The following is a 24,205-nucleotide window of genomic DNA, read 5'->3' as shown; positions in this document are numbered from 1 at the left end:
AGATCCTCCAGCCCCTCAACAGGCTCACAGTACCAGCCTCTGGGCCCCTCAAGGTAGCAAAGAGAGGAAGACTGCTGCTTAGCACACACCATCATTTTGTAGAAAGGATTGAAGAGCAGAGCCAAGCTGGGGAAGTGTATTCTCCTTCGCCTCAATAGAGAAGGTTTCTCTAGAAGTGCCTCATGATCAGCTGCGGAGCCCAAACAGACTAACGAGTGGGACATTTGTGTATCCAGCTTAAAAAGTTTCTTAATTAAAGGGGAGAAAAGGAACATTAATTGATTCAAGTATTTATGGAATCATTTCACATAAGAGAGCTAAAAATGTTAAATAACTTTAAATAAATTACATAAAGTTAAATAAATATCTTTTATTTTGTTGAATAGTGATGATAAAGAACAGAACAGACTGACACTTTAAATTAGCAGGATAATTATGTATTAGGTTGAATCATATGAAATTGCTGTTATTTACCCATTTTGCCAAGGTCTGGCCATTTTAACATAAGAAATATCAATTTCATGTGGTTCAGCCTAATATGGATATTTTAAAGACTTTTCTGATAGTATTTCTCTACTGTAAATGAATGATAATGTCAGTCTAAATTTTTCTATTGTATTATTTTCAATAACCTCACACTGCCAGCAGAGTGCATTGGGTGCCTGGTGATATCAAAGAAAAATTTTATAGTAAAATGTATGCATAGATGCATCTGGTAATGATTTGCCTTTCCTTTTCTCCAATTGCATAATTCAAGTTGATGCTGCATAATTCTTTTTCCTTTTATTCCTTTCCATATGGTGGCAAAACAACTACCAAAAGATGAATACTTTCAGTACCTTTCATATCAAAGCTGCAGCTTTCACATTCTGTTCTATTGATACTAGGTTTTGGCAGTGGATAAAGGGACACAGTTAAAGTCTCTGCTCATACTTGGTTTTATTTGGGAAAGATTTTCTTTGAACTAGTGACCACCCGTGATTTTATAATTATCAGAAATTAACCAGCTCAGCATTTCTTGGATGAAATAGTCACAATTCACTTCCTTGCTTTTAGAAAAAGAAAGAAAAGAAAAAACTAAGGACTAATAGAGAGCTCCGTTTTGTCTGGGAGGATTCCATGTGGGACTGCTCTAATATAATACTAAAGCTGTATTTGTCTGGTACCCTTTCAAGCACAATCTTTAAAAAAATCCTTTTATTTTCACAGAACCCTATGAAGACGAAAACTCAAAAGATTTTTGATTTTCTGAAAAGTAAGACAGTTCTAGTGTAACTTTTCTGATATAACTTGATTATATATAAGCTATAGACAAAGCATTAAAGTTTCCTTTTCTTTTTATTTTAAACCACTTCCTTGAGAAATAATTCACAATACCATACAATTCACTCATTTAAAATGTGTATTTGATTTTGATATATAACATTATTGATTTTTTAAATTGTAAAATAAACATAACATAAAAAAATGTCATTTTAATGAACAGTTTGTAAGTGTACAGTTCAGTGGCAATAATTACATTACAATATTTTGCAACCGTCACTGTTATCTACTTCTACAACTTTCCATCACCTTAAGCAGAAACTATAGAGAGTACTCTGTATGCTTTTTAGAACGATTTGAAATTCTTATGACTGTTTGAAGTTGTTTAAGTTAAGAAAGCTGGCTGGACATTGGAAAGAAAGAGCACTACAAACTTAGCTGCTGGCAGAGATGTCTGTTTTAAGTGGACCAGACACCCACACATATATAAACTTCTCAAGGCCCTGGGTGATCCTCAAACATACCATCAGTCAAATGTCCCTTCAACAGGGCTTGATTTTCCCACCCATGTGGGAAACAAGACAGTGGGGGCTTTGTTTGAAGTGACTTTGTTTGCTTGCAGCCATTGGTAAAATAAACATTACGTCAGATTAGAGAAGTTCTTGGTAGAGCTTGGGGCTCCTGGGACAGCAGATCCCAAAACTCTACTCAGATGACTTCATCATGTTATCTGGGTAGATTCGCCCCATCAGGGATAACTGCATTGCAGCATCCTGTGCAGATCCCAATAGGAGTGGTCTAGGCCACCGGATGCTAAGTGGGTGACTCCTCAGCCCTGAGAGAGTGCTGAAGGAGCAATACTGAAGAGAAGCTTGCCCTCTCTTACTGTAGCCTGGCCCAATATGTCAATGAAGCTTCAAAGACACTTCAGGACCCTGTCAGGTAGATCTATGCTTATGAAAATTTCTCATAACTTCATCTTTGAACAGCATCGATGAGCTCTGCACTGAGTTTAGCTCAGTGATAACTGAAAATACACACAGTGAATGCTTGGATTAAGATATCAGACTCATTTGGTGACCTAATCCATTAGAAATGTATGTGGTTATATTTTTTAGAAGTCTTAAAGAAATTACAGTGCTTTAAAATAGAAAAGGTCAGTTTTATATTTGTTGAAAGGGAAATGTAATAATAAATGGATATTATTAAATAGAAAGATTTAGTAGATAACATGCTTATCCTGGTTCTGATTAATTATGCTTCAAGATGGGATACATATAAATGGAATTTAAAAAACCTTATATCAAAGATTTAAAGATTTTTTACATCAAGAGCTTTGCATCTCTCCTCCCTGCCCTCCTCCTCCACCTCTCCCAGGAAATTAGCTATTTGAATTTAGCATTTGGTAGGTTTACCACAGTCCATGGAATGTTTTCAGGAACTTTAAATTCTTTTTCACTGTGTTAGCAGGCATGTGAATTCAAGCTTATTACAAGATAATTATACAAGGAATGTAAACCTTATAGTCTATTTTCATAAATAAAATCTAGACAAATCATAATCTTGGCCCAACTAGAACTTGATGTTAGGACTGAAGGGTTTATTTGCCTCACCTACTCCCAACCCTCAAGTAATAAATCTCGAAAGCTTCAATATTGATTCAACAAAATGAATGGCTGAGTCATTTCAGAAGGACTCTGACAAGTGGACAAATGCTGCCATGGTGACATTTTGATATGCACTGTGGTTACTGAGCTTTGCTGGTTTCTTCCCCCTGCCATTAAAGCAAAATGACAAACCATGGGAAATACCACACACAGCGGGCCTGAGCAGAGACAACCAGGAAAAAAAAAAGACTTAATTTGCTGTTCTTAAAAGATTAAAGATTCCATATACATTCATATTTGATTTATGGGTAAATTCCATTTAAAATGTGAAAAAAATGCTCTAAGACGTCTTTCTTGCTAACAAATAGAAACAATTATTAATTTAAAAATAGTCTTAGATAGCATTTTTTGTAAATTTTTTTGTAAACATTTCTTGAGGAAAAATATTTTTAACTTGGGTAGATAGATATAAAATATTTTTCACAGGACACAAAATTGTACTTAATTCATTCTTCGCCAAATAATGTAATAAAATATTGCATAGGGCCATAATAAAAATAAAATATAATATATGTAATCAAATACTACTACTGTATATATTTAGATTTGTTAGAAAGCAATACATACACTTGGCTATTACATGATTTTAAAATTCATTTCATGGAGTCATTTAACCATTAAATATGTGTTCTTTTCTTTATTTGTTTAAAATTTCCAGATATATTAAAGAGAGGTACAATCACATCATGTCAATGAAAAGAATTTCTTTTAAAATTTTAATGGGAAATGCATTTAAATACATAGATATAAATTTGTAAATTTATGTATAATTAACACTGTAGTGTATTCAATATTGGGTTGGTGAACTAAGAAGAAAAACTTTCTCCACCGCATCTAAAATATAGCTAAGTAGGAACTCATTCATTGTTTTATTCCAATGTTTTTCTGTCAGTTATTGAAATTCTACTATGTACCAGACTTGACTACCTCATTCAATACAAACATGATTCTGTGTAGTCAACATTACAAGAATCTCCATTTTGCAAACAAAGAAACTGAACGTGAAAGATTAATAAATTTATCTAGGTTTTCCTAAACTGTCTACACTATTGCTTGGCATCACCTGGACCTAACCATGAGAAATGCTATATTTTTACTCCTTATGCCTTTAGAAATAGAAACTGTGCTAATGCTCTTACAAAGCCTTAGGTAGACTTATTGAGGAAAGACATTTGCAACTTAGGAAGATACTTGCAGTAGAAAGTAAACATCATAATTCATCCTTTGCTTTTTACTTACTAATTTTAGAAAAAATAAAATATTGAGAGTATAGAAATTTAGATAAAGGAAACATAACCAAGTACAGAAAAAGTGAAATATTAATTTTACATTAAAAATACACGAGAAAGTAAAAGGTTTAGCGTTTTTGTCATCACCTTTCCTGTTTAAAACTTCTAAAATGCCACCTCAGCCTCTTGTCTGTGATGGTCTGGGTTGACTGCTGCCTTGTCAAATATCTCAGTCTTAAACTGAGGAGGAACTACCCATTGTACACTTCATCTATGTAGGGACCAAATCATTTACAGAGAAGGTTCTGACATGGCAGATTAGAGATTTGAAAACAATCATGGGGTAGGAAAGATGTGAAAAATGCCTCTCAGGAGCCCTGGGACTGATCATTTTCTAGTTCTTCCAGACCATCAACTTTAAGTTATTTTCTGATATACACCTTATAACCCCTTGAATAACATACTCCTCTCATTTCTCCAAGACCTTACCCAGCTTTTCAAACCCTTGATAAAGTGCATGTTTTCTGATGTGGTCCTGATCCGTGGGAACAAGTCCAGGTGACGTCCCTCACATAGATTCCCAAGTAAATGGCATTGCCAAGAGTTGCACAACTCTTGTAGCCCTGGAGAGAGTGACATAGACGGGCATGGCCCCAAACCCTAAGAATCCCAAACCCCAAAGAAACAAGTTTCTTTCCATTAACTGCCCAGTTGGCATTCGTCTGACTTTGGCTTTAGATTGATTTTTTTCCCTTCTTTAGAAAAGAATTTCCAAATGTTTATTTTGAAGAATATTAATGGAAATCACAGAAAAAAAAGCTTCAGTGAACAAATAAATATTTATAAAACAGTGAGTTAAATGAATTTAAACTGGTCTATTTATGGTAGTACTCAGATCTTTTAATTTTTTATTGGGCTTAGTGATTTTCTAAGAATGTTTCCCACATTTATGACTTGATTACTGAGGCTTTGGTCCTTTCAAGCTTGGGCAACTGAGGTGCACAGTACACACTTTCAGAAATGCCAGTCTAACTGGTTTACTGAGGGGTTTTCATTCAGGGGGTTCAAACATGCATTCCAAACATGGACATGAAGTAGTATTATTGTCTCAAGTCTTGTCTCTATGTATTCTGTGTCAAATTATTCTTCCCCACTGGGTAACAAATCTCTTGGGAAGCTTCCATAACTTCAATATATGCCAATCTCGGATCACATTCAATGTTTCCTCCTCTTCATTAGTGATTAGACCAATGGTTCCAGGGGCCTGAAACGGGGAGGAGATGTGGTTAGTTGTTGAAGTGCGTAGATGGTGTGTGCGGGTATGTATAGTGATTTTGATTTTGGAATATCTCTCATTTCTACCTGCTCCATTTCGAGGCCTAATCTAACACTGAGAGCTGACGGGGATTAGGAGAAAGACAAACATCTCTTTGCTTATTGGCATAGTGTCCTTCATTATGGTGGTGGCTGCTTCTCTGGATAATACAGACTAGCTGTGCTCCATAGGACTGGTGCGCTGACTTTCCCAAAAGCACGTGGGTAATTTCTGGAGGGTTCTGTAATCCCTCCTCATTGCATGGCTCCTTGAAGTGGGATTTTCCTTAACCACTGCCTTTAGCTACTGCCAGGGGTACGCAGCCTCTAGTTCTTGGAGTCTGCCCATTGCATAAGCTGTTCTCTCAGGCCAGGTATTGGCAAGATTTTGCTAAAGTGCAACTGCCATAGTATCACAATCTATAGGAGACCTACACATCTTTGTACAAAGACGAGGGTGGGTCTACTCCCTTGTGCTTTCTCTCTGTCCTGCCATCTTTCTTTCCCAATTCTCTTTCTTCTTAGTGGTAGGATCAAGGCAGATCAACAAGTCTATCAGTCTGAACAGACATCCAACAGTGGGATGAGTTGGCATTCCCCCCTCTCTACTATGATCTCCAAGCTCTATCACAAGTCTGGAGGAGAGAGAAAAGCCAGAACCTCCTGTCTAGGCTAACTACACATGGCTGGCTCTTCTTTCCTCTGGGGTGAGAATAGAGGCAGGTGATTGTCCTATTTTGTCTTTCCACCTTTTAAAAAGCACTGGCAGCACAGTTTGTTCTCAGTGACTGACAGCTTGTTCTCAGTGATTTAGAAATCAGGTACTTCTCTGTTTGGTCTTGTCTTGGGCCAAATCACCAGTTCTAAGGGAGCAGAAAACAGCCCATTCAGTACCTTGATTTTTAATCAGCAAGATGAGGATTGTCAATCTGCTCTCCACAGACTTGGAGCATCTCTAGCACTCTCTGGGATGCTCATTTTTTGTTTGGCATATTCTGCTTTTTGGTTCATTAAACTTTCACCCCAAAGAAAGTGCAAGCGCAGTGAACTCAGAGTTGTGCTTTAGAAATCATTGTTTTTCCCACAGCGCCTTCCAGTGACTTCTGCTTCCTAAACACTCAGTAATAATTGTTAATCAATGACTTAGTTCCTTAAGATAGCTTTGAGAAGGAAAGTGAGTGTAAGTTTTCATTTTGACCCATTACAGTGCCTCGGGTGTTGTCACACACAGAGTGAAAATACATGCCGAATAAGTCCAGTTATGGAGAATGTATTTAATCACAGACTTGGTGAAACAATGATTAAAACAGAATAATTTGTTGATAGGCACTGACTTTGTCAGGGTCTTAAATAATTTAAAGTAACATTGAATCACAAATGAAGCCTTTAAGCATACTAATAATACAATAACACTGTGGATTGAATATAGATTTTATTAAGATGTTTTAAACTAGAAGCTGTAAATCCATGGGGCATATTAACAGAATAAATGGGTGTTTACAAACAATAATACAAGAAATCACTTTTTGAATATTATTTTTTTCTGCTCTCACATTATCATTACATGAATACTGATTCAGTGTTTTGACTTTAACTTGTCTTAAGTTTCCATTTCTCTACTGCAAGATATAGTAAATACATCTGTGTTGACTCTTTCAGTATGCCCCATGGATTCACAGCGTCTAGAGGGAGTTTCACCTTTGAAGTTGAGCCTCACAGGAAAGCTGTTCAATTTCCTTCATCATTTAGGTCGCTCTTCTCACTACCTGTTCTTATGCCTTGAAGTATAGCATTTGCATTCCCACAGTTTCTGTAAGAGAGTTCTTTGGCCTGAATAACTTTTGCCTTTAATGTCCAGCTGTTTGTTGACTGTTGCAGCTTTTAGATGAGGCATTCAGCAGCAGCCCCCAAATAATTCTAAATTAGTACACCTAGATTGCAGCTTGCGACTCTAAATAACTATCTAGTTATTCCATCTTGGGAAGGTGCCACATGCTTTGTGTTTGGAATTAGGAATAGTAGGACCTAGTCCTGCTTCTGCCTTTAACTGAAGCAATCAATCAGCTCTTATGTTAAACATTTTCTACATAAAATCGGCGGTGAGATGGTGCTGGACTGCTGTTTGCTAATCTTTAACCTTCCTCCTGGTTGGAAACTTCCTAGAATGCTGCATGTTTTAAAAGATCTCTGCTGCAGGTGGGGATTAGCACGTTGCTGATGATACGGTCTGACCTTAGAGGCTTTACTGTTAAGTCCTGGGAACAAGTGACATTTGTTGAGTGTTTACCACGTACAAGGTGGACTGCAGAGTTGCACTTCACACACGCCTGACTCATCCAGCCCTTTTAACAGCCACAGAGGCAGGAATTCACAGTCCTATTTTATAACGAGGAGACGGATAACTTACCAGATAAGCGTATGTAGGAGTAGATTCCTTATGTCTCCTAATTCATCAATTTACGTGCGAATTCTAATGGGATGAACATTTCAGGAGTGATTATCAACGTTAAAAGAGATGTGCTGAGGAACCAACAAGACTCAGTAAATAGGTTGTCTTCCCGGAAAGAAACCCGGGAATTGCTTACAGGGCGGAGTGTCCCGCGGTGTGGCTGAGGGGGTCCGTTATACCTAAGGGGACAGACCAGAAAGTTCAGGCAGAGCCTGCGACTGGGGAGTGCGCTGGGCGCGCTGCCCGCCGCCAGGGACGCGCGGGCCGAGGGAGACGGGCCTCCGTGCGCGCGGGCAGGTCCGCTCGGGCCGGCTGCCGGGAGAGTCCATCAGGGACGGTCAGGGCAGGGTGTTCCCGGCGCCGGAGCGGGGACCTGGCTGCCCGCTGCGCAGGCGAGGGCGCGCTGCCTCGGGCGGCCACCCCCGCTTTGCCGGTCAGGTGAGCGCAGCCCGGGGAGCCGCTGGTCCTATTGGAGCAGACCGAGCCTGGAGGGTTGGGGGGGGGGTTGGGGTAGGATAAGGGGGAGGAGGATGGGCCCCTTCCCGACCCGAGAGGGGAGGAAGAACCAGTAGTCCCTGCACAGCGTGGGGACGCGAGCCAGGGAAGGAGCGCGGGTGTGCGGAGGGAGGAGCGGCGGGGACCGCAGGGCGCGCGGATGTCGGTGTCCCGGGGGCCAGGTAGGCGTCGGCTGAAGGGAGGATGCTGCGAGCATCCCGGTGCCCCAGGGAGCGCGCGGCATCCCTGGCGGCGCGGGACGCTGCTCCGCACCTGTTGCGGGAGGCGGGCGGCGAGGGCGCGGGAGGCTGGCGCGCCCCGAGCGCACGGGCTGGGCTGCGGGCCCCCTGCCCGCGGCCGCTGCGCGGTGAGCGCCGAGGTGCTGCCACCGCCCTCCCAGAGCTGGTTAGTCTCAAAGACGGGGAGACCTGAATGAGCAGAGAAAAGTTTCCTTCCTTCTCCTTCTGCCTCTTTGAAACCGAATCCCAGCTTTAATTTTAAAGAGTCGGCTCGGAAAATAACCGACCCAAACCGCGCGCCGTGGGTGATAATTAATAACGGGAAGGCGGAGACGAGCCTGAGCCCCTTCCGGGCCACAGTGACCGAGGCATTGAACTACTTTCAGTGAATATATTGATTTCAGGAAGTTTGGAATTATTCTGGAGATCAGACATATATATTTGTTACATACCCATTTTAATTTTTAAACCATTAAAAAAAATATTTTTTCCCCTTAAAACTTAAATAGCAATTATGGAAGTAAGTGTTCATTAGGGGGAAAAACCGATGTTAAGGTGTGACATTAACTTCTTCTGTGTAACTTCTGTTTTAAACTAACTTTTTACATTTCACAAAACCCACAGTCTTTAAAAATGTGTGTAATGTGTTCATATTAAAGCTACTGCATACTCTTTTAGAAAATAATGATATCAGATAAGAGTTCATAATTATTTACCACTAGGATAAAGTTAAAATAATGTGCCTTAGCTAATACAGCATTATTTAAAAGTTCTTGCTAAAGTTATTACCTTAAGTTACTGACGTGCTTTTTTTCTCTCCTTTGTGTGTCCTTTATCAAAAGAGCCAGATAGAACAACAGCAAAAAGGCATTAGGGCAAAGAAAAAAAGACGTTTTAGTTAGGATACAAATGAACACCAGCAATTTATTTTGGGTCAGTTTCCTAGGCTACAGGGAAGTGCCAAATACACTTTGAACTGTGTTGTGATAAAATTTATTAAATGTATGGATCTGCCATTAACTTACAGTGACTTTGGACACACACCCAACCTCCGGTCCTTAGTTTCTTCATTTATTAAAGTAAAAGGATTGGACCAGATGATTGAAAAGACTTCAGGCAGAAATGATATGTCTCAAGATTATAACTTTTAAAAAGTAATCAAAATGTATACACTAAAAGAAAGTATGCCTGAACCCTGCCTCCGTGCTCTTATTTCCAGGATGAGTGGCATCAGCAGTCATCCTGTATTGAACACCTGCTATGTAACAGGTTCTGAGAAGTGCTTTACGTATTTGATTCAACACCCCCACCAGTACCATAAATTAAATAGCATTATCCTAACTTACAGATAATGACTCTGAGGCGTGGAAAGTTTAAGCTCCTTGTCCTAAGTTCCCCATTTAGTAAGGGCTGGATCATGGATTTTTTTCCCCCAAGTGCTCTGAACACCTACACTATACTGAATGTTATGATTAAAAGCTGAAACCACCTGTAAACAGCAGCTAAGAAATAATCTTAGACTAAAATGTAAGACCCTAATGGGGTGGAGGGAAGTTATGTAATAACACTGAGTCTTGATAGCATCAGATATAGAGGTGATGTATCAGTCAACATTTATTATATTTTCATAACAATTGTAGTTTTATGCTATACATGTATTGATCAGATATTGAATGCCAACTGTATTCATTGTAAGAAAGTGATAACATGAGATATATTTGGAACACAAATGCTTTTATGGTAATAAAAAGAATGATTATAAATAACATAGGAAGGCAGAGGCTAATGTTAAACAAAAGCATTTCAGACAGCTTTCTACTTGGAAGTGTCCTTGCCCCAGCTACACCCAAAGAAAAAGAGTGGTCACAGCAGAATTAGCTGTGACTAAACCCTTTTGTTAAAATTCTACAATAAATGATAATAGTATGCCTCCTTTATTGAATGCCAGGAATTCTATTGGGCCTTTTAAATAGACTATCTTTATATTTAATTATCAAATACTATTATCCTGATTTGTAGGTGAAGAAACTGGAAGGACCTATCAAGAAAATACATTTTGCCTTTGATTAAGTGTGTGATCCTTTGTTCAGAAATTCATAGGCTGTGAGCACAACATTGAAATACTTAAGCACTGGAGGAGACTTGGAGCCAAACTAGACCTACCCCTTTATTTTATATTTGGGGAAACTGAAACCTTAGAAAGTTGAGACTTATTTAAAGTTACTCACTCTGTTTTCCCATTTATGATTTTAGTTATATGCACCTTCCCATAAACTAATATGTGAGAAGTATGTTAGCAGGTTAACTTGGTCATTAAACGTTTAATTTATTGCCACTCAACCAAATGCTGCCTCTTCCCCTTTTTTCATTGCTGTCCTACCGTTATTGAAAATTTTGATGTTGCCCCAATTAAGATACAAAATCTTTGAGGACAGTGACTGTACTGTATATTTCTCTAGTATCTCTAAGGTTTAGCAAAGTGGTTAATATATTGAATGAATGGCTTTGTTACCTACTTACCTGTGACAAGTCATTACTTTATGTACTAGATCCAAAATCTGCACAGGGAAAACACTGTCACCACTACTTCTACCTCAGGTAGAAAGCAACTAGGTTGCTTATATCCAGGTTCTTATAAAGCATATTGAACTCCTAAACAGATGATTACTGTTTAGTCTGATTATAAAATGTAGTGTGTTACCATGGAGAGATTTGGGTGGACACTTCCCTGTATTACACACAATTGATCTGTGTGTGTGTGTGTGTGTGTGTGTGTGTGTGAGTGAGACTTGGAATAACTTTTTTTCTGGTCGTAAAAATAATACAAAATCATTTAGGAAATTCAAACAGTATAGAAAAAAAGAAAAATCACCAGGAACTTCACTGTCTAAAGGCTTTGGTAAACATCCAGCCAGAGAGATGTCTTTCTTCCCTTAACTCCTGCTGAATCCTAGTGAAAGATGAATTATTTACTGACACCGTTTATAATTTAAAGCTCTATTTAGTTTTAGTATTCTATCAGTTTCAGGCAGCTCAAACTTCATATAAATAAAGATGTTTATTGAGAAATGGAGATAAACATACTACTAATAAACTGGACTCTGTATCTCAGGCCAAATGAAGTAGTAGTATAGGAAGCTGATTTCCCCAGGCGTGCTTGTCTGTTTTTCTCCCTTCACGAGGCAGGACTGGGGGGACAGGAGGCATCTTCACATGTAGGGAGGGTTCCTCAATATGCCAGCATGTGAGACCACACAGGAAGCCACAGCACCTGTGTTCTGTTGCCCTGGTAGAGGTGTGGCAGAGGAGAAGGGTGGAGTTGGTACAGGGGAGGTTGTGGTAGGACAAAGGCTGTGTTTTGTGATTTCACTGTGACACACTATACTCTTTAAAATGTACCCTCCCCCAGCTTCTGGGCAGGTGGTCATGGGGCCCTTTCTGGTGCAGTCAGGCATAAGTCTGGCTATACCTCAAAATGAGAGCAGGATGCCAGGAGAACAGTTCTCATTCATTTATTCAGGATTCTAATAATCCAGAATGGACCCTCTTTCATATAAATGGGGAAACTGGCTGTTGGAATAGTTGTTCACAAGTGAGTTTTGAATTAAAATTATTAGGTATAAAGGGAGGCTGAGGGTCTCTGAAAGAGACAATGATAGCTCTTTCATACGCATTTGGATGCAATTACATTGAAAATATTCATGTTTTAAAGATTATATTATTTGATTATTTTAATTTCATAAATTTGTTATTCAAAATTCCTTTTCCCTAGGCACATTTTCTTAATTTGCACTATGTATTTGAGCTCAGAATTCTTTCATGCTTTACTTTATTAGGGGCTTAACAGGGCTTAAATCCAACCATCTGTTCAAATCTTGGCACATCAGCACATTGGAGTTGCTGGTAGGGACTAAATAAATTTCCCACATTTTAAAGGTTAAGGAAGGAGCTACCTTTATGAATAGATTTCAAATGCTTCTCAGCAAGACAATAGTGCAGAAGTAGAGTAAAAATGCATTTTATTCTTTGAAGCACAGGGTCCCCTGTCTGTCTTTAGTTTTGCTGAAAGGCAATTAGCATTTCAACTAGCCAATTTGGTTATATGCAACGAAGTCCTTGGGTTTATAATTTGCTGTTCTCTGTCTGAGTCTGTTGAGCTCTGGCTCTTATGTAATCCTCTCCAAGTAGCCTTCTCTCCTGCACAGTTATTGTTGCTGGTCTTAAATAACTAATCAACAGAGAGTTTTCCTTGCCTTCAACTGTAGGGTGCCATAGGGCAAGGAAAATGAAATGCCAAGCTAATAAGGGGATGATTGTAATTATTACACAGTCATTATTGAAATGTGGCACAGGTTGAAAGGTACAGAATAGCTTCAAATAAAAATGCAGCTTCAAAAAGGCATTGTGTGGCACTCTTAATAGTTTATTTCTGTGTGTGGAATGCACAATAAACAGAGGAGATATATATATATATACACACACACATATATATACACATGTATATATATCTACATATATATAAATTAATTAAGATGACTCAAAATTAATAAAGAAACAATTCTTTTTTGTTTTTAATATATCTTTATTGACTTCAGAGAAAGGAAAGGAGAGGGAGAGAGATAGAAGCATCAATGATGAGAGAGTCATTGATAGAGCCCACAACCCAGGGATGTGCCCTGACCGGGAATCGAACCCCGATCGCCTGGATCCCAGTTTGACGCTCAACCGCTGAGCCACGCCCAGGCGGGCAAGAAACAATTCTTAATTATTTATATTGACTTTGCTTTCTTTCTGTGAGAAAGAATTCCATGGGGAGTATGTGTAAAAGAGAAAAAATTTTTCTTAAGTGTTATAACAAGTGAACAATGCTCTGAGGCATACTGTGGAAATAATTCAAGGGCTTGTATTTGTGTGCTAATTGAAAATAAGATATTTTTAGCTTCTTTAGTCATGAATCCTGATAATTAGGTAATATTAATATACTTCGTGTATATTCTCAGGTTCATCTGAAGGAAACACTATGTCATAATCCTTTTGCTAGGATAGCTGGAATGATATTATCCTTTAGTCTGTGTCATGGGGCAGTAATTCTATTTAGCGTGACTTATAATGCAAGCCTATTTTTGCAAAGTTTTACTTATGTATTTATTTGGAAGTAAAAGAATACATTTTTCATTTTTAAAGAATGTCTAACTGAAAGAAGGCATAATATAGAGAAGTATTTTGGTAAAAGGTTTGCAAGTAAGCAATATAATTTTGAGAATACATATAAAAGAATTGCTCTGCCTTCTATGTTTCTTGCCTGTGGTATAAAGCAAAAGCCCTATCCGCAGCTATAGTTAGAGTCATTTATGCATCATTCACCTGCGTTCAACAGCATTGATGAGCAGGAATGACACAAAGAAGGCTTCCATGACCTCTTTCAGACTAGCCAGTGGAAAGTGTTTTGGAAAATGTGGGACTTGATCTGGACTTTGAAGAATGGTGGAGGAGAGCAAGTAGGGAGAGGGAGAGAGAAGGCCCTGGGGAGTGGCTTGGATCAAAGGAGCCGAGGTAAGAATGATCCAGATGAGTTGTCTCAGATATGTATATGGGACAACTTGACAGGAACTGTTGAAAGAAAAGAAAGAAAAGGCTGGAGATGCAGGGTGGGTTTTAATTTTTTTAAAAAAATGAGACATAATTCACTCAGCAAAGAAAAAATCACCCTTTAAAGTGATTTTTCAGTGGTATTTATTATATTTACAAAGTTGCGCAACTGTCACCACTATCTATTCCAGCATATTTTCATCACTGCAAAAAGAAATCACTTACCAATCAGCTTTCATTCACCATCTCTCCCCACCTCCATGTCCCTGGCAACAAACCTACTTTCTGTCTCTACAGATGTGCACATTCTGGACATTTCATGTGAATGGAATCATACAATACATGGCCATTTGTGTCTGCCTTTTTTCACTTATAATGTTTTCAAGGTTCATTATGTGGTAGCATGTATCACTGCTTTATTTTTTATGGCTGAATAATATTCTATTGTATGAATATTTTGTTTTTCCATTCATCAGTTGATGGACATTTGGGCTATTTCTACTTTTGGACTATCATATTATGGACATGGGTATGCAAGCTTTTGTGTGAACATGTTTTTAGTTCTCTTGGTTATACATCTAGGAGGGAAATTGCAGAGTTAATAGGGAGGGTGGATAAAAGAGCCAGGATGCTTTTAGAAGAGATTTATCCCTTATATCCACTCTGTTAAGCTCAGGGGTCATATTATGGGACAAATGCTCCAGGTATGGCTTGCAAATTTATTACTTCCAACTTTCTTTGCATGGTTCTCTGCCAATTAACTAAGACATTTAAGGCACCCATATTGTGAGAAAACAAAGGAACAATTTGCAGCCAAGGACTTCTCCCTCACCACTGGCTGTAGGTTTTCCTAAGAAGGGAAGGATGGTAGTGGCCAGCATGATGGGTGACCTATCTAGGATATGCTAAAATCGGAAATGTGATTGGATGCTGTCTGAGGTACATTGAATTCATTCAGTTCTCTGATGACTTCTGCCTTTTCCATAGGGAATCATCTAAATAATACTGGCTGAACTATCAAAATGAGAAAAATTTATTTTTTTCTTCCAAGACAAATTTTGGAAGCTTTATTTATTTATTTTAATTAAAAAAAAATCCTCATTGAGGGTATTTTTTCCATTAATTTTAGAAAGAGTGGAAAGGAGGGAAGATTGGAGAGAGAGAATGAAATATAAGCTTTCTTTGTAGCTGTATTCGTCCTGAGAATTTATTCTAAGGGCAGACAGACAAAAATACTATGTTCTAAAGTCCCTAGAAATAGTTATTTGGTCTGTGTGATTATGTCTTCCCTTGATATACAGTTGCTTTATTTGTTTCAGTTTGTTTTCCTATGTATAGTTATATTTGCAAAAGAAACATTGGCAACATAAATCAAGGGCTAGTAAACATGGTTACCTCTAAGGGGAGGAAAGGAATAGGTGGATGAGAGAGTGAGAATTCTCTAAATATACCTTGTTATATAGGCTTAAGCATGGATTCATGTAAATGGTATATGTTCTGAAAATAAAAATTAGGTTAAAAGTTATCTATACCTGAGGGTATCAAATAGTTTGTTGGGTATACGAGTCTGGAATTTAGGGGAGAAGTTTGGTTGAAGATGTGAATTCGGAAGACTGTTAGAGCAGCGAGGTGAAGAGATCACCATGAGAGTGAGTGTGGAGAAGGGGCCTGGGCCTGGGAACTGAAATACTCTATTATGTAGACGTCAGAAAGAAGACAAGGATCCAGCAAAGGAGGCTGAAGGGTAGCTCGTGAGTGAGAAGGAAAAACCACATGAATGTGGATTCAGGAAGCCACAGGAGAAAGGGACTCTGGAAGAAGGAAGCGACCACCTGTCCCTTCAGTCACTTTTTGTATTGCTACCCTTCAAATACATCCTAAGCCACAAGTGCATATTTCAAGAATTACAGGAGATAGGTGAGGTTAGGGAAATGGGAGATATTCAGAGTACGTGGGCATGTGCTCCGATAATGGAAAAGCAAGTCCAAGTTAGAAGAGAAATTTAAGTAAGCCAATTCTTGTAAACCTTACTCTTAGACTGATTACCTCCTAATAAGCTCAACCCTCTCAGTAGATTTTGCAAAACATAAAAGGAACTCCAGATTTAAAACACGATCAAGTTAAAACTTAAAGTTGGAAGGAAGAATAAACAAAAAAATGTATTGTCTTTCATGACTTGTAAAAAATACAAAGAGAAAAATGATATAGATCTCTCTTTTTTTTTTAAAGCCAATGGATAAGCCTAAATTTTATATTGAAGGAAGGTACAATTAACATGATAGAAACTGAGGGCAGAGTGGATGATATAACTTCAAAGTATTCTGTACCCAGTACACACTGATCAAAGGCAAAATAATAAAAGAAGCAAGTCTGAGGGATTTTTGCATTATTAGGAAAAGACTCTCCATATTTCAATTTATGACACCCGATCTCCTGCGACAAAGTCAGGAGATAAAAGATATCGTAGTTGATGCACTCAATGAATTATATTAAAGGCTTCCTTTTCATTTGTGAATTTTCTTCAGAGCTAAGCTTTAGATATAAAGGATTTCATAGAAGGATGTGAAGTACATGTGTTGGGGGGCATACTGTGTGTTCTCAAGTATTGTGTTGTGGCTGAAAGAAGAAACCGGAGCCTGGAAGGTAGGGGAGAAAGCAGCGTGGGTGAAGGATGAAGATGTTGAGAGATTTATTGTCTGTGTTTTTGTTTTGATCTAATGATATTTCTGCCTTTTTATTTTACGAAAACACTTGGGTAGTAAACATATCCAGAAGTTCCCTATTTTGATAATGGGTTGGGAACATATTCATATAATTCTAATTATAAGGTTGTAATTCTTAGGTTGTAATAACCCCTGGGGATTTGTATCCATAATTAGGATTTTAGAATGGGGGTGTTAAATGATTTTAGTTTTAGAGTTTAGTTTCAGAGTATTAATTCTGGGTACTTTGCTTTACAAAAACATCATCAGAAATGAACAAAGTAAAACATATTCAATGTAGAAACTATGGAAAATGAAGAAAAGCACAAATAGAGGAAAATCACCTGAAACTTCTCTAAGGTTGACCACTGTTCTTTTACTTCTTTTCTGTGTGTATACTCACTTGTATACATAAATGTATGTGTATTTAGTATTTATTTTTTGTGTAAACTATTTTATTTTAGATTGACATGTATCATAAAATTCATTTAAAATTTATTATATTTCATATGATATTTTTTATTACTTTAAATAGTTATAATAATTAAAATGACACATTATATTTTATTTGGGGAATTAATGTATATTAAAATGGAAGGATCATGAATAGAGATGTTCATGTAACCTATTGCTGCATAAATAAACCACACCAATACTTAGTGGTTGAAATTAATTTATGATGATCTCTCACAATTCTGGGGTATGAAGCGCTTAGCTGGGCTCTTCTTGTTTGGGGTCTGTCATTGAATTGCAGCCTGATTGTGGCTGAGGATGGCATCATCTGATCTTAGTCAATCACATGTCTGATGTCTGGGTTGTGATGTCATGTCTGGACACTACATGTGTCTTTCCGTACAGCCTCCATGTGGCTAGCTTGGGCTTCCCAAATGTATGGTGGTGTCAAGGTAATCAGACATCCTTCATCGTAACTGGCTGCTGCTGGGGCAAGTATTCCAAGAGCACTGGGCAGAAGCCTCAAAACTTCTTATGACCTAACCTTAGAAGACCCAGGATATCAAAAACCATATTTCTGCACATTTTGTTGGTGAAGCAAATCACTAAAGCTCAGATTTAAAGGGAGAGGAATTAGATTCTAACCTCAAGGAAGGAATAGCAAAGAGTTTTCAGATATCTGGAATCTTGGTAGCCTCATCTAATTTTAGAGTAAAATAATGCACTCTAATTCCAACTTGCTATAATTGAAGATTCATATCAGCTGGCTTATATATTTATTTAACTACCATCACTTGAAAAACAGATACTTGTGTGTATGTTTTTGTTTTCTAAAAATAAAAAATGTTAACATAGTATAATATTGTATTTTCCTTACTTTTTACCCTTGGACATTTTCTCATGCCTATAAATACCTTTATAAAAGATTTTCAATGACTTTATATTGTTCTGATATATTATTTCTTAAAAATTCATCTTTACACAAAGATTATCTATTGGTGTTTCTCTATTAATGACATAATTTAAATTCCTCACCTGAATTGTAGAGGGGTTAAGCAAACCAATATAAAGGGCTAAAGTAAGTAGAGCTCTGCTAAAGGAAAGGCATAACTGGCTGGTATGGCTCCTTATTAAGTAGCCACTAGGGAACTGTAAATGATTTCAAAAGTCAACTAATCAGGGGCTTTTAAAGTAAATTCCTGTTTTAGTTGCAAAAAATAATTTCAACAAGAGTCTTATTTCTTGATATATCTTTGTGGAAGCTTTGGTTTTGTTACTATGAGTTGGGTGAATTAATAATAATGCACAGTTATTGAGTAGTTACTATAAGTTAGGCAATGTACTAAGAGTATTATGTATATTATTTTGATCTAACTCTCATGGCTACCCTTTGAGGTAGATGATTTAATCCCACATTTTCATAAGAAGACTGAGATTTAGAGATATAACTGAGTTTTAGAGATGCTAAGCCGCTCCCCAAACTAACATAGATGGTAAGACGGAGCTTGGATTTAACCTAGGCAGTGTGACCTCAAAACAAGTGTTTATAAGTTTGTGTAACACAGTTTTTCTTCTTTAAAATAAAAAAAAAGAATTGATCAATGATTCTGAATAAGAACCAGTGCCGAGGAGGAAGCAAAGATAAAGAAGCATCATGCCCGGAAAAAGAATTTCAGGGTGTATTCTGTTTTAATGTTTTGATTTTGGTATGCTTTCTGCTGTGTGCCTAGGACTTAGACAATGCCTGGAACATAGTAGAGACTCTATTTTTTGAATGTCGTCAGACAATGAATGGATGTTAGAGCCCCAGCACATCAATATGGTCCACAGGCCACACATGGGTTTCCTTTAAGCTCGTCCAAACTTGTGGGCATCAATGAAAAGACTAAGCTCTTGAAAGGACTTGGCAATAAACTCTGTAGCTGGAGAGAGCTGGTTAGGGACTCTGGGCAGAAGATAGCGCTAAAGAAGTGGTATAAGCAGTAGAGTGGCCCTCCTCTGAAAGCTAGTGCTGACTTGTGCCAGGAGCTGGGGTGGCCCGAGGGCCATGGCCTGAAGCACAGGCCCGGGCAGACGGAGGAGGACCAGGTTCAGACAGGGCACCAGGTCCTGAGGCTCAGTGACAGCTGGAACGCTGTAGTCTGGGAGACACCAGACCTTTCCGAATGCATGAGCCACTGGCATACAAGTAAGGCCCCTCCAAGAGGTAAAATTGAATTTCCTTTCACCATGGCACAGGGGGTCTTGAATAGGATTAATTTAATTTGGAGAAGTAATAATGTGGTGACATATTTGCACCATGGGTGTTGTGGACTTGTTCATACTTGCTACACACTGAGGATTTCCAGGAATTTATATTTTTTATTACAATCAGCCATAGGAAAATTTAAATAAAATCTGTCATCTCCCCAAGCTCCAGCATAGTGCTGAAACAGAATTTGGGCTGCATTTAAAACAACAAAAACAAACACTGCATCATTTAAGAGGAAGAAAAGAAGAGAAATATTTAATTTTGGAATATGTGCAGTCTGTAGATTATGACCATGAAAGACCCAAAAGAGTGGAAGTTTAAGGTCAGAAAGTAAAAAAAATTATGTGAGTTAGAGCAAATGCTTTGAGAAAAGCTCAGATACAGTTATAAAATATGTTCATGAAAGCAAGAAAGAGTAACGTCAATATATTATTAGGCATTTGCTTCTCTGTAATGAGAAATTAAGTTAAACCTTACAAATCTTATTTAAAATGAAAAATCAGATCTTGCAAAATGTTTACAGCTCAGACCCATCCATCTCAATGATCTGTTATTGACAAACTTCTAGGTTTTCCCTGAACTGAAAACACTTCAGACTTTGATAGAGAATTTTAAAATGCTTTGATAGATGTTATTAACATTTTCATCAGTAAAAAACCAGCCTGAACTGAGTTTACTTTGAAGTCAGTGGCACTTCCAGAGGGTGCTTAACAATGTTCTGTGGATTCAGTGAGGAATATTTTAGCACTTGGAAATTTTGACGTGCCTGATAGAGATAACTTTGTAATCTTACCAAGCATTAAAGAGATTTATAAAAAATGGATTTTAGGCTTTATCATGATACTTTTTATCTATAAACCATTCTGTGTAATTAGACAGCAAGAAAAGTTCAATCTCAGTGATTTTTCCTTAGAGATACAGTATATTGACAAAACACTATAGCATACTGAGATGGCATTCAATCTATTTCTTACAAGTTCCATGCCTGAGAGACATATGGAGAAATAATATTGTAAGGTCATTGGCTTCACGCTTCTTTGGATGGAAATGTTTGTAGTATAGGCTTAGGTTTTACAAATTTCAAAGTTGTGGAGGATTGTAGAAGCTGGGGGAAGCGTAGAGGGTGTTCAGACATTTGGGTTTCAAATTAAGGCTTTTGTTTTAATGTTAGAATTTAATACAGTTTTGAGGGGCCCTGTGAAAAATTTGAAAATTGTTCATTGTTAATTGAACACTAAAATATTTTGTTTCAGTTAGGAAAATGGATCACATGGTACATAAATACCTTACAAATGGGAAAGAGGAATTATTTAGCTGGACCATGAGTGATCCTTTACCTAATTTATCTGAACATCACATATTTAGCCAGTGTTGGCAAGACCAAAGAACAAAAGGCTCATTTTTCCATATATCATTGTTAATGTAATTCTGTTTTATATCAAAGTTAATAAGTGAAAATGATCACCAGAAAATAGAATGTTATTGTTTAAATAAAAGCTTACCTTTTATTACAACAAATAATAAATTTTTAAAAACTCCATTCTGGGAAACAAGAGAAAAGCCAATTCTAAATAATTTTTGTGTTACATAGGAACTAAGTTTGTTGCAGTAACAAACTTTTTAGAATATCATAACAGCAAGAATTCAGCTTATCAAAACCTATGGGATGCAGCCAAAGCTATACTCAGAGCAAAACCATAGCTTTAGGGGCTAAACAATAATGAAAACTAAATTAATGTTCAATTTATGAGTTATAACTACTATAATAAAACAATCCAGATGAAGAAATTGATAAGGTTTAAGAAGAAAGAGATGAATTAGAAAACATAATTTGTGGACTTGGTAAATAAATGCAAGGTGAAAATAGCCAGATAAGGTCAGTGTCATACTTCATTTTACAGATGAGGAAGTAGACTCACAAGGGTAAATGACTGCCTAAAGTTGCCCAGCTAGTATGTGGCAGAGCACTCTAAGGGCACAGCTGACAGGCCCTGCTGGAGTTGAATAGCAGCTGTTATTTAGACAGACAATTTGCTCTCCTGTACCCTGTCAATGTCTTCTCAGCAGAGGGTCAAAGAGAATAGTAAAATATTTCTTATATTCATTGCATTTTTTTTTTCAGCATTAAGATTGGAATGAACTACCCAGTCCTTCAGACTGAATTCCGGTGAAGAGTTCAGACCCTTAATGGCTAGAAAATGGCTTGCAAGTAATATGGCTAAAGATGTTACAATTGCTTCAAGTAACTGGTTGAGGAAATATAATAAAAACCAGCTGTCAGTTGGAGGATGGTCCTCACACGGGAGAGTCTAGGTTGCCCAATCTTGTTTTCTTTGGTCTCTTGACCATGTGGATATTGAAGGCCTAGTGCCTAGAATCTGGCACTTCATGGTGTACTAGGATGAATTTCTTCCCCTGTGCCTCACAACTACCCCTAATGCTGTAGCTGTTCTTTTTCCCACCCTTTAACACTTGAGGGAACTTGAGGCCCAGAGAAGTGAATTGACTTCTACAAAGTCACACAGCTGGGAAGATGGCAGAGACTAAAGTAGTGCCCAAGACTGACTCTGAGGCCAATACTTGCCTTCTATTAGAGATGACTGGGGGCTTAACACCCCAGGGACACTGGCAGTGTCCAGTTAGAGGCTTCTTAGCATCTCTGGCAGGATCCTCAGACACTGCCAGGAATGCTTTGCCAGTGTCCTATAAAATCAAATTCCTGGGACACTGCAAGGAGGCAGCCCACAAGGAGTGTATATGTGTGTCTGTGTGTTTATGTGTGGGCACATAATTGTGCCTGATTTTTTCCTGCTTTGAATGAATGAATATAAGAAATATTTTGCTCTTCTCTTTGACCCTCTGCTGAGAAGACATTGACAGGGTACAGGAGAGCAAATTGTCTGTCTAAATAACAGCTGCTGTTCAACTCCAGCCAATTGATAAGTTTATGTAAAAATGTGGACTCAGCTTTGCCATTTATGGTCATTTTTCAAAATAATGTTGAAATCCATTTTTAAATAAATGAAAAATCTTCAAATTTTAAATCTTGGCCAAAATTATTTTAGTATTATTTTGGAAATACAATTTGGATTAAACAAACACGTGTCTGTAGGCCTGTTCTGGGTTGAAGCCTCTGAATTCATTACATGAAGCTCTCTTCCTTTGCTCTCTCCCTTAACTGCAGTAAGAAAAGATGATATTTAATAGGTATTATAGAATAGAAAAACAGAAAGTGGCCGAGGAACCCCCTGCCCCTTTTTGGTGATACTGAATCTCAGAGGAAAGAACAACTAGAACCAATTAGAGCTGTTTCCAGTAAGACCTTAATTTCAAGAAAATTGCTTTTGTGCCTTTTGTCTTTGCATTCTATGAGGAATTGCAAATTATATTTGTTTGCTAAGAGTTATAGGTGGCAAAAATCTATCTTTAAATTCTTACAACTTCTTTCCATAATTTGAGAAATTGTTTATCGATGGTGTTAAAGATGGAGGGGTGCCATCTAATGGTAGGTTCAAAAAATCTTCATTTAGACACATGCTCCTTATATTCCAAAGGATTGAAAAGGCAAGTGTGTCTTACTTCTCCGTGACAGAGATACCTTTCATACACTCAGATTTAGCAGCTGTGTGAACAAATCTTGACTGACTTGATTACTTTTGAACTTGCCTCAGAGGATTTAGTGTAGTGAATCTTTCGCTTTGTGCTTTGCCAAAGTGGGAAGAGAGAGCACAGTTGAAATCTATACTCTCCCAGAGCCCCACGTAACTCTGGAATTGAAGCTTCTGTGCACTATTGGACTGTTTCCTTGGTGGATATTTGTGATGCCAACATGAGCAGCTTGAATGGCTTTTGTGATCTGTTTATTTGGTGACTCGTGCAAATGGGAATGTATGATCTCATGGAAAATGTCAAGGTTAAATATTTGGAAATAAGAGAAAGAAGTCAGATACATTACTTAAAAGATTTTATGTATTGTATCAACTATTTACTTATCTCATTTGTGTTAAATGACACATTACTCTTCCTGGAAGTATTAGTCTAAACTGTATGATTATTTACTGAAATGGCTGTTGTAGAATCAGAGTCCTAGGTGTGTACCAGGATGATTTGTTTATTATGGTTACTCTTCTTAAAAAAAAGATTATTGTGGCGCCCAGCCAGTGTGTCTCAGTTGGATGAGCATCAGCCCATGCACCAGCAGGTCACCAGTTTGATTCCCAGTCAGGTTACATGCCTGGGTTGTAGGTTCGATACCTAGTAGGTGGCATGCAGGAGGCAGCCGATCAATGTTTCTCTTTCATCAATGTGTCTCTCTCCCTCTCTCTCCCTTTCTCTCTCTGAAATCAATAAAAACATATTTAAAAAAAGATTATTGTGCTAAAGCATGCTTCACAAAAATTTATAAACATACTTCCATACAAATATAAAATGAGCACATGTCCAAGATTTTATTCAACCAATTAATGAGCGATCAGTAGGGTGTTAACACTGTTCAAAGAACTTTTGAGAAGCTAAGTATTTAAAAGAAAGTTAATGAAGGAATGTTAAGATAAG

General features: G+C 37.8%; 1 protein-coding gene across 1 annotated transcript in view; it reads left to right on the top strand.

Annotated features, from left to right (window-relative positions):
- Positions 1-8,472: 8,472 nt before the first annotated feature.
- Positions 8,473-24,205, top strand: part of ADGRV1 (adhesion G protein-coupled receptor V1) — a 425,471-nt gene continuing 409,738 nt past the window's right edge. The window contains exon 1 of the mRNA XM_081133843.1: positions 8,473-8,599. Within this exon, the coding sequence (XP_080989969.1) occupies positions 8,578-8,599 (22 nt within the window). The 5' untranslated portion in view covers positions 8,473-8,577. The remainder of the gene's footprint in view (positions 8,600-24,205) is intronic.

Source organism: Miniopterus schreibersii (genome assembly GCF_964146895.1).
Source record: "Miniopterus schreibersii genome assembly, chromosome: 3".
Classification (NCBI taxonomy): Eukaryota; Metazoa; Chordata; class Mammalia; order Chiroptera; family Miniopteridae; genus Miniopterus; species Miniopterus schreibersii.
This window is presented reverse-complemented; position numbering and strand designations above follow the sequence as displayed.